The sequence below is a fragment of the Pongo pygmaeus genome, chromosome 13 (genome assembly GCF_028885625.2).
Source record: "Pongo pygmaeus isolate AG05252 chromosome 13, NHGRI_mPonPyg2-v2.0_pri, whole genome shotgun sequence".
In the NCBI taxonomy this organism is placed as follows: domain Eukaryota; kingdom Metazoa; phylum Chordata; class Mammalia; order Primates; family Hominidae; genus Pongo; species Pongo pygmaeus.
In genome coordinates this window covers 120,348,947-120,366,282 of record NC_072386.2, presented here as the reverse complement: position 1 = coordinate 120,366,282, position 17,336 = coordinate 120,348,947, and the positions used below count along the sequence as shown (strand labels likewise).

General features: G+C 57.5%; 1 protein-coding gene across 2 annotated transcripts in view; it reads right to left on the bottom strand.

Moving 5' to 3' along the window:
- PRRX2 (paired related homeobox 2) overlaps positions 1-16,607 on the bottom strand; it is a 57,764-nt gene extending 41,157 nt beyond the window's left edge. Inside the window, exon 1 of one of the 2 annotated variants that reach the window (XM_054501194.2) lies at positions 16,077-16,607. In XM_054501194.2, the coding sequence (XP_054357169.1) occupies positions 16,077-16,335 (259 nt within the window). In that variant the 5' untranslated portion in view covers positions 16,336-16,607. The remainder of the gene's footprint in view (positions 1-16,076) is intronic. The other variant, XM_054501195.2, reaches the window with a different exon arrangement.
- Between the last annotated feature and the right edge of the window lie 729 nt (positions 16,608-17,336).

Sequence of the window (17,336 nt, the reverse complement as noted above, 5' to 3'; positions counted from 1 at the left end):
CCCTGTGCTGAAGGAGACACATTGGCCTTTAGAGTTTCTGGAATGGGGCTCACTCCCCACACCAGGGCTCCCATCCCACACCATCTGCCCCACCCTCAGATCCACTATTCACTTTGGGTTTCCATCTGGTTCTGGTTTTGGGGGGTGGAGGGAGGGAGGGTTTGGGGAGGAGGAGAGAGGCGGCACCGGATGGAGGCAAATCCAAGACATTCACAACTTTTCTGGGTGCCCTAGACACTGGCATCTCCCCACCTGCTGCCGCATCCACAACCCCCAGGGCTGCTTTATCATCAGGGAACCTGCTTTCTTTTTTTTTTTTTTTTGAAACAGAGTCTTGCTCTGTCACCCAGGCTGGAGTGCAGTGGCATGATCCTGGCTCACTGCAACCTCCACCTCCCGGGTTCAAGCAATTCTCCTGCCTCAGCCTCCCAAGTAGCTGGGATTACAGGTGCACACCACCATGCTTGGCTGATTTTTGTATTTTTAATAGAGATGGGGTTTTGCCATACTGGCCAGGCTGATCTCGAACTCCTGACCTCAGGTGATCCACCCGCCTCGGCCTCCCAAAGTGCTGAGATTACAGGTGAGAGCCATCACACCCAACCAGGGAAACTGCTCTCTGATGGCTGCTTGGACCCCAGTGTCCTAGGCAGAAAAGAAGCCAGCACTGAAGCCAGCTCTCCCAGGGATGCCAATGACACATCGAATCCAGCTTTGCCAGAGCCCGGGGACTGGCTCAGAGTGTGGGTGCGAGTGCGTGTGCACGCTCTAGGCAGGCAGGGAGTACCCACCTGCAATGCTCCAGGCTGCAAATCTGAACGTGTCAGCCTTCCTCCCCAAAGTCGTCTTAGCCTTAGACCTTCTAGACGTTGTAATTAATCTCTAATTTGAATTTTTAACCTCAAACATCACATTATAAAAATAGTTGTGTTTTATAGACGGTATCTGCCATTATGTATGGTTACCATTTGTGCTGTGGAAAATAAAGCAAGATGCCTCCTGCACAGGAGTGGCAGTCACATCCAGCCAGAAGCTAGGTTCGGGGCAGCGGATCAGCACTGTCCTTCCAGAGAGGGGATCCCAGGTCGCCAGGCAGGGCTGGGCAGGGGAGAGGGATCTGGGTCCTGTGTGCGGGCTGGGGGCGGGGTGCTGTGCTAGGTAACTTATCTCTCTTTTGGAAAGCATGGTTAGGTACCAGCAAAGCCATGAGGCAAACTCCTGACACCCAGAACTCTGTTCCTAATCTCAGCTCCCCTTCCTGTGGGGCTTGGGGAAACCTCTCCCTCAGTTTTTCCATCTGTGAAGGGAACGTGATGGTCCTAAATGGGACATCTGCCCCTCCTCCCAGGTGTGAAGGGCGGGTGTGGGGGTGGTGGGAGAGAGAGAGAGAAACCAAATTGGTTTTTTTCCTTTTCTTTTCTTTTTTTTTTTTTTTTTTTTTTTTTTTGAGATGGAGTCTTGCTCTGTCACCCAGGCTGGAGTGCAGCGGCATGATCTCAGCTCACTGCAACTTCCGCCTTCCAGGTTCAAGCGATTCTCCTGCGTCAGCCTCCGGAGTAGCTGGGATTCCAGGTGCACAACACCATGCCCAGCTAATTTTCGTATTTTTAGTAGAGACAGGGTTTCACCATGTTGGCCAGGCTGGTCTCGAACTCTTGACCTCAGGTGATCCACCCTTCTCAGCCTCCCAAAGTGCTGAGATTACAGGCATGAGCCACCGTGCCTGGCTAAACTGGTGTTTACTGAGCACTCTTCAGGGGCGAGGCAGGCGTAAAGCTAAGCCCCTACCTGCCTGGTCTTACCGCCTCCTCTGAGCAGCCCAAACCCCAGGTAGTATTATGATGATCATTTTGCAGGTGAGGAATTTGAGGCTCAGAGACATGAGTGCTTTGCCAAGATCACCCAGCAAGTGGAGCTGAGGTTGGGCCAGAATCTCCACAGCAGAGCCAGGCCACTTCCCAGTGTGTCCTGTCCCTGGGAAAAGGAGGCCCTGGAGGGGTACCCTTGGGAGCTCTCTGGAGCTGGCTCTACGTTTCTCTGTCTGCGTCACCACTGAGCTGCATGGGGACAATAGGGGCTGCCCCTGCCCTAGCCTGCCTGCCTGGGTCAGGGATCACCTCTGGTTTCGTTCAACAGCCCCTGCTCCAGCGTTATGGAACCTTCTTACCTTTCCCTTCATAAACAGGCCTGGAGAGGCTGGGTAAGGTCACAGTCAGCCCAATCCAGGGACTCCAGGTCGGCAGGGGTGGGGAACAGACCACAGTCAAGAGCCCAAGGCCTGGTGCCCCCACGTACTTACTGTGTAACTTGGCTTCCTGGGCCTCAGTTTCCTCACCTGGAAAATGGGGTCATAAAACCGCCTGCCTTCTAGAATGTTTGAAAGGTTTAATGAGATGATCCATGCAGAGGGTGTAGCACTTAGCAGGTGCACAATAAATGGTCCTGTTGGATCGTGGGGCCGACGATGATGGAGATGGGACCTCACAGCCACCTCCCCCCTGCCACCGTCACCCAGCTCAACTGTCCCGACTCTGCAGCAGCACCCTGGACTCCCTCCATTCCTTGTGGAATACAGGATTCAAGGTCAGATAGCCTGGGATGGCCTTCCTTCCTCATCTTGTGAACAAAGCTTCCATCCCAGGGCCGTCATGCACTTGGGACACACAGACCTGGTCCTGGGTCCCTGACACCATGAATTCATCACCAGCCATAGCTGCCCAGTGCCTGGCCATCTGCACCCCCTTCCCCGCCTCCCCGATTGGTGCTGCCGTCCTGCACGTGGTGGACTTGGCTCTAAACGGCTCCCGGAGCTTTCCCCCCCTGGCTTAGGATCTGGGCTTCTCAGGCAGTGCAGGTCTCACAGCAGCTGGGCCAGAGGCAGCCAGGGCTGGGGGCAGCCAGTCAGGGGCTTGTGGTCAGCTCCTTTGGAGACTGGGACAGCCCAGCGAGCTCTGGGCAACTGAGACACAACTGTCATCCCCATATCAGACACTGGCTTCCCATGTGACCGGAAGAGATGCTCACTGAGAGAGCCCCCAGAGAGGGCCGGAGTCAGTGGCCACTCTGGACACTCACAGACACACAGAACGCATCCCCACTGCTCTTAATACAAAAGTCACACATCCCAAACAAGGTCTGCCAGATCACAGGCCCCCATCGTGCTCTCTCCCACCCTTTCTGCTCCAGAACAGCCATGCTCTTTCCAACTCGGAGCCTTTCCGTCTGCTGTTTCCTCCACCTAGCGTGCCCTCCCTGACCTCCTCTACTGGACAACTCCACTCATTCTTGAGGTCCCTTCTGAAATTCTGTTTCCTCCAGGAAGCCTTCCCTGAACCTCCAGACAATGTAGGGGCCCCATTGTGTGTTGTCATAGCATCCAGCATGTCTCCTTCACACCAAGGACCACAGCTCCCTTGTTTCCTGCAGGGGCCCCTGTGCCTGGCCAGGGCCTGGCGTGCAGTAGGTGCTCAACGATATTTGTGGAAGGAGAGAAGCGTTAACAGAATGCCTCCCCGATTTTTCCTCCCTTGACAGAGAAACCAGCCCCTTGAAAAAGCCGCCCCCTAGGCTGGGCACAGTGGCTCACGCCTGTAACCCCAGCACTTTGGGAGGCTGAGGCAGGCGGATCATCTGAGGCCAGGAGTTCGAGACCAGCCTGGCCAACATGACAAAACCCCATCTCTACTAAAAATACAAAAATGTGCCAGGCATGGTGGTATGTGCCTGTAATTCCAGCTACTCGAGAGGCTGAGGCAGGACAATCACCTGAACCCTGGAGGCGGAGGTTGTAGTGAGCCGAGATCCTGCCTCTGCACTCCAGCCTGGGCGACAGAGTGAGACTCCGTCTCAAAAAAAAAAAAAAAAAAAAGAAAGAAAGAAAAAGCAGCCGCAGCCTTAAATTTGCTGCAACAGCAACAGTTTTCTTTAAACAGCAACCCTGCTTTCGGCTGGTATTAGATCTTTGCCTTTTCTTTCTTCCTTCCCAGTGAAACCAGAGTAGTCCGTTTTTACTTCTTGTCTCTAGCAATTTCCCGCTTTAAGCCCTGACACTCTCCTCCCCCAGGGATGTGGTGGTGGGGCGGCCCGCTCTGCGGGAAAGGCTGGCCTTCCAATTAAAACATGATGTCTCTAGGAAACATGAGCTTCCCTAAGGCAAGGGCCCCTCCCTGGTCACCCCCCTCCCCATCACAGCAAGGCCTGGAGCCTCCCCGCCTGACCATGCCACCGCCCAGTGTCTGCATGGGTGTGTCCCTGCAAACGGGGGGCTTGGAGGGGGGCCTTCCTCAGGACACTGCAGAGGTCTCCAGGCGGGAACCGGGAGGTGGGGAGGAACCCCCCATCCCTCCTGGGCCCCCGCCAGAGGCAGAGCCTAGGCTGCTTCTAGCAGGAGAACCCTGCGAGGCTCCTTGGCCATCTGAGGCACCGGCGTGAGGTGGCCAGTGTGACACCTGGGCTCTGGGGATCACTGCGTATTTCCTAGGTCAAGTCACTTTATCCTTCTGAGCCTCGGTTTCCTCGCCTGTAAGATGAGGATAAAGCTTCACCTCTCTCATGAGGCTGCTGAGTGATTCAGTGAGAGGCTCTGCATAAATCCTAGAGCTCGGAGACTGGCAGATGGTAAGAACGGGATCGCTGGGGGCACTTTGTGCTGAGATTATGCCCTTTGGGACCAGGGCCGGCTTGTTCACTGGGATTTTCTCAGCACCATGCCTCAAAACAACACGCACATGCGCTGAACAAATGAGCAAATGAGGAGAATCCTATGCAGTTTTCTTGCAAGCAAAATGCAGAGCAGGATCTTGGTGGCAAGTGGGGAGGCACGGAGTTTAACATACAGTTTCTTAGGGGGAAGGCAAAGGGGTCTCTTTTCTGTGGCTTCATCATGAGGGGAAATGAAACAAAATGCCCATTTGTCTTTCTTCCCAACTTAGGGAGGTTTTCTCTGGATTTTTCTCCCTAGCCTAGGATGCAGCCCTTCCTTCTCCAGGTTTGAGGACAGAGCCCCTCTGAGCTGCGGGGATCACGCTTCGGCTTCTGGGGAGGCTCCGGGTCTCCCAGCACCCACACTTGGAATGATGTCTGCATCTGGAGGCCCCTCTGGCTTCCAAGCCCGCAGGGTTAGTGGTGGGGGCCTCAAGGGGTTGCCTGGCCTCAGTGAGGGCTAGGGAGCTCACCCTCTGCATCAGCTGTGGACTGGATGCCGTCTGAGGGCAGGGGCTGGTTCAGACCCACTTCTGAATGCCTCAGTCCCTGCTTCACAGTGTCCTGAAAGCACATGGGCTGTGGCCTCTCCACCCCGTGTAACCTTGGGCAAGTCACTTAGCATCTCTCAGCACCGGGTTCCTCAGCTGTAACCACGATCACAGATACTCTTTATTCCGAACACTGTCTGGCTGCCTGCTGAGAACTCCACTTCCATCATCTCCCAAATCCTTAAAACCTCCCTGCAAGAAGGTGTGACTCTTGTCCTCCCCAGATGACAAATAAGGAGCTTGGAGAGAAACTAGCCACTGTCCCTCAGCGGGCCAGAGGCGGGGCTGGAGCTCAAGATCTGGCCGTTGCTTCCCATGTTCTTGGCCATGCCACCCCTGATTCCCACCGTCCCAGGGCCCAACCCCTTGCCAACAGACCCTCAGACATAGGCTCTCAGCAAGGAGGCAGGTGAATGACTGAGCAGGAGGAAGGACAGAAGGAGAAGGAGACTCCCAGGTCCCAGAGGGTGCAGACGGAGGCCTGGAGAAACGGGAGGGTGCCAGACATTCTACACCACCTGGGGTGGGGGCAGCCTCCACCTGAGGCTGAGTTGCCCGTCGGCTGCCCACTGACTGGACCGGCTGCCTGAGGCACCATCTTGAGAGCATTAGGGGCTGCTGTTAACAGCTGTTTTCTGTTACGTGTTATTTGTTAGTCTAATGAAAGGAGGTGCACTGGCTTTCAAGACCTCGGCGTTCTGCGAGGTTTTATATGGGAGGCCCGCGCAGAGCTCTGGCGGCGAGAGAGGCCGCGAGGCCCCTGCCAGGCGCGCCCGCCCGGCGGCTCCCGCTTTGATTCCGAGGTTTGCAGCCATCCGCGTGGTAATTCCAGCTCTGGTTAAATGTCATTTTTAATAACGCCATCTCTGGCGTGTAAACGTCTGCGCCCACGGCAAGAAGGGAGGCCAGCGACGGGGAGACCAGCAGTGGGGGAGGACAGACAGGGAGGCGGGGGTGGGGGCAGGAGGACAAAGTCTGGGGCAAGGCAGCCGCCCCCTGGGGGCAGTGGATCCCCATCCCCAAGGGAGCCCTTTGAGGGGACCCCATGGTGGAGGGAGGGTAGCAGGAGGGCAGGAGGTACCGGCAGGATGCCAGGAGGGGGCTTGTCCAGTGGCTCCAGCTCAGCAGGGGTGCTTTTGACTGCCCCCCTACACCCCAACCCTGGCCACCGAAGCTAGAGGGGGTCAGGATGCTGGTGAGGGAGAGATAGGAATCGTCCCTGTCACATCACCCCTGCATTCCAACCCCCTCGGCTGCCTTGGGCTGGTACTCAGTAGGTGCTCAATGGATGCTGGTGGATGGTCGAGAGCAAATACTTCCTCCTACACCCGGCAGTGCAGCTTCGGCACAAAATCCAGTCCCTGGGGATGCTGGGGCTTAGCCTCAGCGCAGCCCCCTCCCTCTCCTGTATACTGGACACTTCCGGGCTCTTCCAGGTCCAGAGCCAGCCTTGTGCATCCTGCAGCAGCTCTGCCCGGCCTCTCCATCCCGAGAGGACCGCTTTCCACTCGGGTAAACTGAGGAGGGTGATGGAGGCAGAGTCAGCTCTGGGAAGAAGCCCGCAGCAGGGTACAATAATCGCTAGGCAGGGGGCTATTGAATGCAGATGCACAGGCCCAGGCTCCGAGTCTGATCCGGTGGGTCAGGGTGGGACCTGGGAACACGCACCAGCTCCCTGGGTGATTCTAATGCAGTGACTCCTGAGACCACACTAAATATGTCCATAAACAAATGTCCAACCTTCTTGTCTTGCAGATGGGGACACGGAGGCTCAGACCAGCCACAGGGTGTGTCTCAAGCTGTAGAGCTGGGCAAGGCGAGGCAGGAACCCCATGTCCTGACTCCTAGTCTGGGGCCCCTCTCACTGCGTCTTGGGCAGCAGTGTTACAGGAGGTCACCTGCCCTCACCTTGTCAAATCTCAAGCAACTGAGGTGTTCACTCAGCTCTGGCGGTGGGGGGTGGGGGTCCCTCTGTGGAAGTTTCCAGTCCTCACAGCCTGGGCCTCCTTCTCTGTCATTATCTCACTCCCAAGCCTTCTCCAAAGACTATGAGTTTTGCAGCCCACAGCCTGTTGCCCGGTCCCCAATCCTACAGGCCTCAGCTCCTTGGCTGCTCCATGACCCGTTGCCCCCACTCACTCCTAGCCCCTCCTACCGCCCCCAAACTGGAAGGTCCAGGCTGCCCATCCCACGCACAGAAAAGCAGAATCAATCACAGAGATAAACCAAAATAATATCTTCCAGAGCCTGCTTCATTTTTAGGACACAAGAAAAGATATCATTAGCCATCAAGGGCCCCATGTGGACCCATTCTGTCATCTTGGGGGCCCCCCAGAGCCTGGCTGGGCACAAACAGCTTCCGTGATGTGGAAGGGACACAGAGCAGGGCGGCTGGACCCGGGCTCAGGGCAGCGAGAGCAACCGGCGACCCCGCGCTTTCTGGGTCTCATAACAACCTCTGCTTCCAGGACTTGGTGCGATTCCGTGGCTCCTGGGTTCTGGCCAGAGTGGGGTGTCCCAGCAAGTCCATGCTCCTTGGGAGGGGCAGCCATGGCCAGCTCTGCCTCTCCCAGGCTGGGGATGCTCTGCCACCTGCCCCCCTGCCCCGTGTCACCTCCCTACCTGCTGGATGCTGACCGCCGGGCACCCCATTTCTTCATCTGCTCAGTATGGGAGCCCGTGAGATAACTTTCCCAACCTCCCTCTGTCTAAACAGGAAGCTCCCACGACTCTCTCCTACTCACCACCTCGCAAAAGGCACTTAACCCTTGGCCCACACAGGTGCAGATGTGTCTGCCCATCTACTCTCCAGCCGCTGCAGCCGCCCTGACTACTAACAGCCAGGGCTCCATCAGGGCGCCGGGCTGGAACCCTCATGATGAGGGGTATGTTTGTGCCTGGTGTGTGTGTGTGTGTGTGTGTGGCATGGAAGGTGTGGGTCTGTGTGTGTCTTTGTGTCTGGGAGTCTGGGAAAGCCAGACCATGTGGTTCCCAAATGCCAGCCTAGGACAAAGTTTTCACTGACAAAATGAGAAAAATAGGGGCAATGAGTGAGCTTTTTATGAAGCTAAATGAAGTCAATTTTGGGAACCTTTGTTTGTTTGTTTGTTTCGTTTTTTTATTTTTTGAGACAGGGTCTTGTTCTGTTGCCCAGGCTGGAGTGCAGTGGTGTGATCACAGCTCACTGCAGCCTCGAACTCCTGGGCTCAAGGGATCCTACTGTCTCAGCATTCCGAGTAGCTGGGGCTACAGGTGCATGCTACCATGTCCGGCTGATTGTTTTTAATTTTTATTTTTTGTAGAGGCAAGGTCTTGCTACATTGCTCAAGCTGGTCTTGAACTTTTGGTCTTAAGCAATCCTCCGGCCTCAGCCTCCCAAAGTGCTAGGATTACAGGCTTGAGCCACCTTGCCCAGCCAAGAACCTTTCTTTACTCAGAGATGAAGATACTAAAAGGTTCTTTCTTGGATGAAAGGGTGGGGACATAAGGGCTGTGAGTAAATGGCTTTTCTTGGCAAATCTTTAACACTGTCCACTGTATGCCAGTTCCTCTCAGTTACTGGAAATTTTACTGGACTTGAAAACTGGAAGTTTGGGAACCACAGACCGGCAGTGGAACTCAAGGATTGACACATTATAGGTGTTCGGAAAATGACTGTAGAATGAGTGAATGAATGAATGAATGAATGAATGAACAAGTGTGGGAGCTGGGGATGGAGGGGGAAAGGGAACCTGTCCTATCGCTGTTACACAGAGACAGGGACCCTCCACAGCTCTCGTGCATCCGGGCAGCTGGAGACAGGTGAGGGAGGCCGTTCCAGTTGTTTCTGGGCAGGAGGGGAAGGGCATCCCCTCCACACTCCCACATCAAACACCCCAGCCCTGGGCAGTCCCCACTCTCCAGGCCCGACCCATCTCCCTCACACTTGGGACGTGACCCAGGCCAGGTTGCTGGAGATATTGAGGAGAACCCCCCCAACCCCGGGCCACCTCACAGCCCCCTGAATGCAGCCCGCGCCTGCCTGGGGGTGGACATCCCCAGTCAGGCCACCCCAGCATTCCCGGGAGCCAGGGGCAGCTTCGGGCAGTGGTGGAGGTCAGGGGCTTTGGAACAGGAAGGCCAGGCTGGAATCTTACAGGAATGGGAACGGTGTGACCTTCACCTCACACCTCAGTTTCCCTCTTCATAAAATGGGCTTCACACGGCTGGCAGGAGGACAACTCCAATGAGGCCTGTGATGCCCCAGCTGACATGCAGAGCACACAGCTGCTGTGCCCACGAGGCTTCCTGGACACTCTCACCACGTCCCCTCACGCCTTCCTTCAGCCCCACCATGGCCACCCCCTTCTGCTCCACTGGTGCAGCCTCTGGCCCAGGGTGGCACACTGCTGTAGGGTATGTTCAGGCAAGCACTGGGTCCCCTTAAATCACCCCCAAGGTCCCCTTCCACCCTGGGTGCGCCACTGTCCTTTAGGGTCTAGGAAACCACGGAAGTGCCCCAAGTTCTGCCGCGTCCAGCCTGACCCCACATCCTTGCCCGGGACAAGCCACCCCAAACCTTCCTTCCTGGCCCCACTCACTCAGAAACGCCTAACATATGCACAGAGCCCGTTCTGTGCGAGTGACCGGGAAACCTCGTGGGCACAGCAGCCGTGTGCTCTGCCTGTTGGCTGGAGCATCACAGGCCTCATTGGAGTTGTCCTCCTGCCAGCCATGTGTGAAGCCCATTTTATGAAGAGGGAAACTAAGGGGTTAGGTCAAGGTCACACCGTTCCCATTCCTGTAGAAGAAGAAGAGCCCATTCTGTGCCACCCCTCAGGGCCTGTCCCTCCCACCCGCTTTAGTCCCCAACAAGCCTCAGCCAGAATCTCCCCAACAGCCAGGCGAGCTCCCCTTCCCTGACTCCTCCAGCCCAAGGACTGTGCAGGAGAGGGAGGCCTGGACTTGTGATCCAAAACCAAATCCCTCCCCTCCTTTCCCAGCTGTGAGGCTTTGGGCAGGTTGCTTTGCCTGTCTGGGCCTCTGAAATATAGGGATGGCATCACCAGCCTCGCCTGACTCATGGGCCCTCAGAGAGCATCTCCAGGAGCTGTGGTGGAGACGCTTTGCTGAGCAGATACTATGAACTAGGCATGGTACCCAGAACCCTCATCCACTCAGGGCTCGCCACACCCTATGAGGGATACCACAGCCCTTGTTCCTATCCCACAGATGGCAACACTGACTCGCAGGGTTCTTTTCAGGCCTCAAGGGAGGTGTGTAAGCCGGCGCTGTCACTACTGCTCCAAGCTACTTTTCTGGAGTTTTCTGGGAGGGGACAGTGGTGGCTCCAGCCTGTTGAGTTTCTGCTCACAGAGAAGGGCGAGCCGGTCTAAGCCCCCTGTGCCAGGCCCCCAAGCTCCACCCAGATGATCTACTGGACAGAGGAGCAAGAGGTCCTGGAACCACGAATAATGAACCAACCTTTCCTGGCGAAAAGAAGGCCGAGATGCAGGCCACTGTCCCGCCCCAGCCACGCTGGGAGGCCCAGCAGTTCCCAAACGGAAGGCCCCCTGGGCACTCAGCCTCTCACTCACTCCTCCTCCCTCGCTGCTCCCCGGCTCCTGCTGAGACATGGACATCTGAGGGTCCAGGCACCAGGTCCAGCTCAGACCCAGGCTCAGAGACCCCACATCCTGGGGAGACACGCCCATCATCGGTTTCCTAAGCCTGAGTCAAATCATCATCTCAGTCGGGAGGGCCTCCCAACCCTTGTATGCCATCTCCCACTGTTCAGGTGGCGAACAAGGCACAGAGAGGGGACATGACACCCCCAAGGTCACACACGGAGAGGATGGCAAAAGCAAGGACCCCAACTGGAATATCCCAGCCCCCGAACAAATGCTCACTGACTGCATGACTCCCCTTGTCCCAGGAAATAGAGAAAGGAGAAGGAAGGGGAGAGGGGAGGGGAAGGAACGCAAGCTGCCTTTCAAAGGCTGGGCTCCCAGGAAATAGAGAAAGGGGAAGCAAGGAGAGAGGGGAGGGGAAGGAACGCAAGCTGTCTTTCAAAGGCTGGGCTCTGAAGGGACCCCTTTGTCTCTTCCTCCAAAGCCTGGCTCTGGTCTTGTGATGATGCCCTGTTTCAGCATCAGTTACAGGGAGGCCGGTTAAAAACCGAAGTCAGCCGTGCAAAACAGTATTATGGTCCCTTAACACATTTAAAGGTAGGGCTGGGCACGGTGGCTCACACCTGTAATCCCAGCACTTTGGGAGGCCGAGACAGGCGGATCACCTGAGGTCAGGAGTTCAAGACCAGCCTGGCCAACAAGGCGAGACGCTGTCTCTACTAAAAATACAAAAATTAGCCAGGTATGGTGGCACACACCTGTAATCCTAGCTACTTGGGAGGCTGAGGCAGGAGAATCACCTGAACCCAGGAGGCGGAGGTTGCAGTGAGCCAAGATCGCACCACTGTACTCCAGCCTGGTCGATGGAGCAAGACTCCGTCAAAAAATAAAAAATAAAAAAAATTAAAGGTAGAACTACCATAGAATGCAGCCATTCCAACGCTGACTAGATATCCAAAATCATTAAAAGCAGGGACTTGAACAGATAGTTGTACATCCATGTCCACAGCGGTGCTGTTCACAGTAGATGGGAACAACCCACATGTCTGTAGATGGGTGAACGGATACAATGTGGTCCATCCGTACAGTGGAATGTGATTCAGCCTTCAGAAGGAAGGAGACTCTGACGCATGCTACATGGGTGAGCCCTGTAGACGTCACACTAAGTGAAATAAGACAGTCACAGAAGGGCAAATACTGTAGGATTCCACTTATATACGAGATCCCTAGGGTAGTCAAATCTACAGAGACAGGAAGCGGACTGCTGGGTGCCAGGGGCTGGGGGAGGGGGAATGCGTGTTCAAGGGGGTGCAGTTTCAGTTTGGGAAGATGAGAAGGTTCTGGAGATGGATGGTGGTGGCGGCTGCACGACAATGTGAATGGATTTAATGCCACCGGACAGCATCCTTGTAAATGGTGAAAATGGTCAATCTGATGTTAGGCGTCTTTTACCGCAATAAAAAATAATTGAAGGTAGGTCTGCCAGTCTCTTAACTCAGTCTCTTAACTCAGGCCCCACGCTGAGCCCTGGGGATCCCCACCACAAACCAGACTCACCCCTATTAACAGATGCACCGACAGCCCCCCAAGGGCTCCCACCTCACCCTGCCTTGTCCCGTGCCTTAGATGCAAGCACTTCATCTTCCCAAATCTCTGGAAAGTGAATCCACGTGGGATCCCAAGGTTTCTCCTGCAGTGAATCCTGGGGTTTTCCAAAGCAGGTACCAGCCCTGAGCACTGGTCGCCCAGCCTTCCCTGGCCAGAGGCCTCACCCCTGCCTGGCCCTAGGGGCTTTGTTTATTTTCCCAGTGTGTCCACGTCCCTGTTTCCGCCCTGCCCACAGGAGGGAATGCTTTAGAGAAAATCTCAGTTATTAATGTGGTTTCTTTTGTTGTAAGTCATTGCAAAGGCAGCAAACCAGGGTTTGTTTTCCTAACGTGCTTGGCATAGCTCAGCGCCTGGTGCAGCCCTCAGCATTTGACTAGGGAGGAAGGAACCCGTGACCCTGGTTTGTTCTGAGTCACTGGCGAAGCCACAGTCTTCCTGGCCATTTCTGGAGGGAGCCTGGTCTTAGAAAGTCATTGGCAGTAGCGGGCTTTATCTACTGGTGGCTTTGTGCAAACAAAAATTTTTAAATTAAAAGAAAAAAAAAGTTTGAGCCTGCTATCCCAGCAGATTGAACACATATTAATTCCTAACTCATTGGTGTCCCCCATTAACCCTTTTCTTTCTTTCTTTCCTTCCTTCCTTCCTTCCCTTTCTTTCCTTCCTTCCTTCCTTCTTTCTTTTCTTTTCTTTCTTTCTTTTTTTCTCCTGCCTCAGCCTCCCGAGTAGCTGGGATTATAGGTGCCTGCCACCGCACCTCTAATTTTTGTAGTTTTAGTAGAGACGGAGTTTCACTATCTTGGCCAGGCTGGTCTTGAACTCCTGACCTTGTGATCCAACTGCCTCAGCTTCCCAAAGTGCTGGGATTACAGGCGTGAGCCACTGCACCTGGCTAACCCTTATTTTTCTAATGGGGGCACTCTCTCTTTGGTGCCATTTCTTTCTTTTCTTTCTTTTTTTTTTTTTTTTTTGAGATGAAGTCTCATTCTGTTGCCCAGGCTGGAGTGTGCAGTGGTGCAATCTTGGCTCACTGCAACCTCCGCCTCCCAGGTTCAAGGGATTCTCCTGTCTCAGCTTCTCCAGTAGCTGAGATTACAGGCATGCACCACCACGCCCGGTTAATTTTGTATTTTTAGTAGAGATGGGGTTTCACCATGTTAGCCAGACTTGTCTCAAACTCCTGACCTCTAGTGATCCAACCACCTCAGCCTCGCAAAGCACGGGGGTTACAGGTGTGAGCCACCGCCCCCGGCCAGACCATCTTTCTTTGGACCTGAAAACAACTCCAAGAGCCACAGGAGGTGGCTCCAAGCATGTCTGGATCCCTGGTGAGGGGACTGGGCTGCTATATGTCCAGGACTGGAGGATGATGCCGCAGCCCAAGACCCAGCCCACTGGCCTGGCGTCTGCAGTCCCAGCAAGCCCAGCAAGGTTTGGCTGCCCACTTTCAAAGGGTCGAGGATGGAGAAAGAGGGATCCCATTTCCCCCACCTTTGGAGCCTTCAGGACTTGGGAGTCCACAGCAAGTGCCAGTGGTGGGGCCGCCTGACCCAGAGGGATGAATTGGAAACTGGCGCCTGCCCTGCAGTCCCCTCTCTCCACCTTCTGCCTGTAGACCCAGATCCAGGCCACACCCCGGGCGAAGCCCAGGGACTCTCCCTGCCAGGGCTCCATCGTCCTCAGGGCAGAGCTAGGCAGCTTCCAAGACAGGGGCCAGCCCACGAGCGCCTCCTGGAGCCTGGCCCAGACGCTACCCCACATGATCCCACACCCAGTGTGTCCCAAGCATGCCTGGGTACTCCCAGTGTGCCAATGCCCCTTCTTAGGAGAAGGCCTGGAGGCCTCACGGGCTCTCCAGGAGGGTGGCTAGCCCCAGGGAGCTGCTGGGGAGACCCAATGCACACCCAGCTGCCCAGAGGCTGCCAAGGGCCTTGTCTAGGCGCCCACATACCCAGCTGACACTAGCTGTTCTGGGATCTCCGGGAAAAGCCGCCACCGGAGACCTCCAGCACTGTGTCCGGGAGAAGCACGGCCTTCCCTGGCTGTCCCCACAGCAGGGGTAGGGCAGAAATGGGCATGCCGTCCCCTGGCCAGGACTGGAGTACGAGACACCCTGGCCCCCTTCCTTCTCTCCTCACCCCTCTCTCCTCTCCTTTCCTTCCTCTTCCTCTGTCTCTCCTCCCTCTCTCTCTCCTTTCCTTGCCTTCTCCTTTCCTTCTTTCCCTTCCCCTTCAAGTTGTTCCTCCTTCTCTTCCCAACCCCTGGAGTCTCCCTTCATCAGGGTAAAACCGGGACCTCTCCTCTATCCTGGGGTTGGAGGACCGACTCAGAGCCGCTGAGGTCCTCAAATGACCTTGGGCCGGCACGGCATTCCCCCAGCACAAACCAGAGGGCACCTGCTTTCCTCCGGGCCAGAGTGGACATCTCCCTCCCCTTTTCTACTGGGGAGCTAACCCCCAACTCCTGGGAGGTCTGCTGGCTTCACACTCACCCCGGAGGGTGCAGCCAGTGGCCAGTCCACCGTGGCCAGTGAGTGGTGGCCGCTGCCATGAGGGAGCCAGTGGCTTCATCTCAGCCACAGGCTGGCAGCAGCTGGGTGCACTCAGAAGGTGCCCCGTGAAAGGCAGGCGTGTCGCAGGCGTCCTCGTGGACGCACATGGTTTCAGACTAGGCTGCAGCCACCTCTGTTTTCCCTGCACCTCCTGTCTCTGAAAAGCCAAGGAACGCAGCCACCAGCCTGGGCACCCTGAGACCTGGAGGCTGGTGCCGGGAAAAGGGTCTCCAGGGGCGGGTGGGAGGGCTGCTGGAGTCAGGCGGGCACACTTCAGGGGCCCAGAGCCCCCAGCAGGCCGGCCCATCCTCAGAGCTAGGGGACAGCGGCCTGCTTTCAGATCACCCGGCCCCCATCCTTAGCGTGTGCTGAGCCGCGAGGACTCCGGTCCTCCCCTCCCCCACTGAACCGTCCAGGGCTGGGGCCTTTGCTTTTTCTCCATCTTCTCCCCGTCCCTCCCCTTCTTACCAAGGGCTCAGGACCCTGCCATCCTGTGTCACTTTTTGAAAAAGGCCACTTGGGTGGGTTGTTTGTTTTTAAAGCCCCTTCCTGATGACCTTTGACCTCCGCAGGGGAAGAGAGGCTTGGCTGGGCCGTTCCACCGAGGCAGCTGCTCCCGGGGCAAACTGGAGGGTGGGGGTGGGCAGGCACCCTCGCCCCGCAAAGAGCCCAACTTAAGACCGAGGAGGAGCTGGGGCGGCGCTCGCTCGTGCGGGAGGGGGCGGGTTTAAAACCCCAACGTGCGGCTCAGCGGCTTTGCCCGACTCAGGTCTCTGTTTCCCCAGTTGTAACGCGGCAGCAGCCACACCCACTTCCCAGGCTGTTCGGGAGCCGAATACTGGGGAGCGAAGGCAGCGCACTTCCCCGTGGGGACGCACCCCAAGACCCGAAGAGGGTCCCCCTCCCCCAGCCCAGAGTGCTGGTCAACCGCCGCCCACCGTCACTTACACGCGCACCCAGAGGTTCTGCCGCCGACCACGCGCCCTGCATCTTCGCCCGCCCCGCGCCCCGGCCCCGGCCCCGGCCCCGCCGCCACCGTCCCTGGCCGGCCGTACTCACCGTCCTGCGGCGCCGCCTCGCTGCCGCTGCTGCCCCCGGACGGCTCCCGTGCTGCGCCCTCCCGCGCCTCGGCCCTGGCCCCGGGGCGCGCCGCCAGCCGCCCGGCCGCCGCCACCTCTTCCAGGTCCAGGAGGTGGCTCACCGAGAAGTTCTTGCGCGCCTGGGCGCAGTCTCCGGGCCCCATCGCGGGTGGAGGCGGCGGCGGCCCCGGGCCCAGCGCCGGCTTGTCCAGGGCGAAGGCGGCGGCCGCGCTGTCCATGCCCGCGAGCGGCCCCGGGGGGGCCGGCGGGGGTCTCGGGCTCGGGTCCGAGGAAGGGTCGCGGGCGCGGGTCGGAGCGAGAGCCCCGGCCGCCCCGCGCTCTGCCCAGCTCCCGCCGCCTCCTAGCCTCGCGGCCCGCCCGGCGCTGACGTCGGGGAAACAAACTTTCCGCCCTCCCCTTCTCAGCCACGGCCGCTCGCTCCGGAGCCGCTGGTGCACGCGCTGCGCCGGCCACACGCCCCTTCTTGAAGCAAACCTCGCCCCCCGTCCTCTCCTCCGCCCTCTCCTCCCCGCGCGCCTCGCCCGCTCCCACCCCGGCTGCTGGCGCTGGGGGCGGGGAAGGGGTGTCCTCCCTTCACCCTCCCCACCCACTTTTTAGGGAGTGGGAGGTTCCGTGTTTTGTCGTTTTCCATCCCCCAAGTGTCTGGGAGGTGATGGCAGAGGGATTCCCCCCCTCCCTTTACAATCGCCTCCGCAGGTGGAGGGGGCGGCCCAGAGACGGCGGGGAAGCGCCCCCCACTCCCAGCTCCAGCCTCACTCCCCTCAGCGCCCCCAACAACGGCCCCGCCCGCCCGCGCTGGCCGACAGAGCTCTGTGCACACCACCCGCCCCAAGGCTGTCTCTCCCAGCAGGCAGCGCATCCTCAGGCTCCTGGGGTGTACGCGACCCCTCACCCCGCCTCTCCCCCACTGCTCCCTGCCAGGTCCCCCCCACACACCCACACACCCGGTGCCCACCCCCAGGAGGCCCCAGGCCCTTCCCCAAGGAAAACCAAGCGGGGAGGCAGGCGCTTCGCTGCAGAATTCCTGGCGCACACACAGAGGACAGCCAGCCTGAGACGGGTGACAAGAAAGAGAGAGGCAGACTTAGGTGTCCGCTCTTGTTTCTGTTTTGTTTTTCAATGAAAGCACAGAAAAGATGTGCGGAGTGAGCAGACCTGAGACCCTAAGCCCCCCGGATGCCACTGCTCTTTCTCCAGGACAGCCGCTCACCGGCTGGTC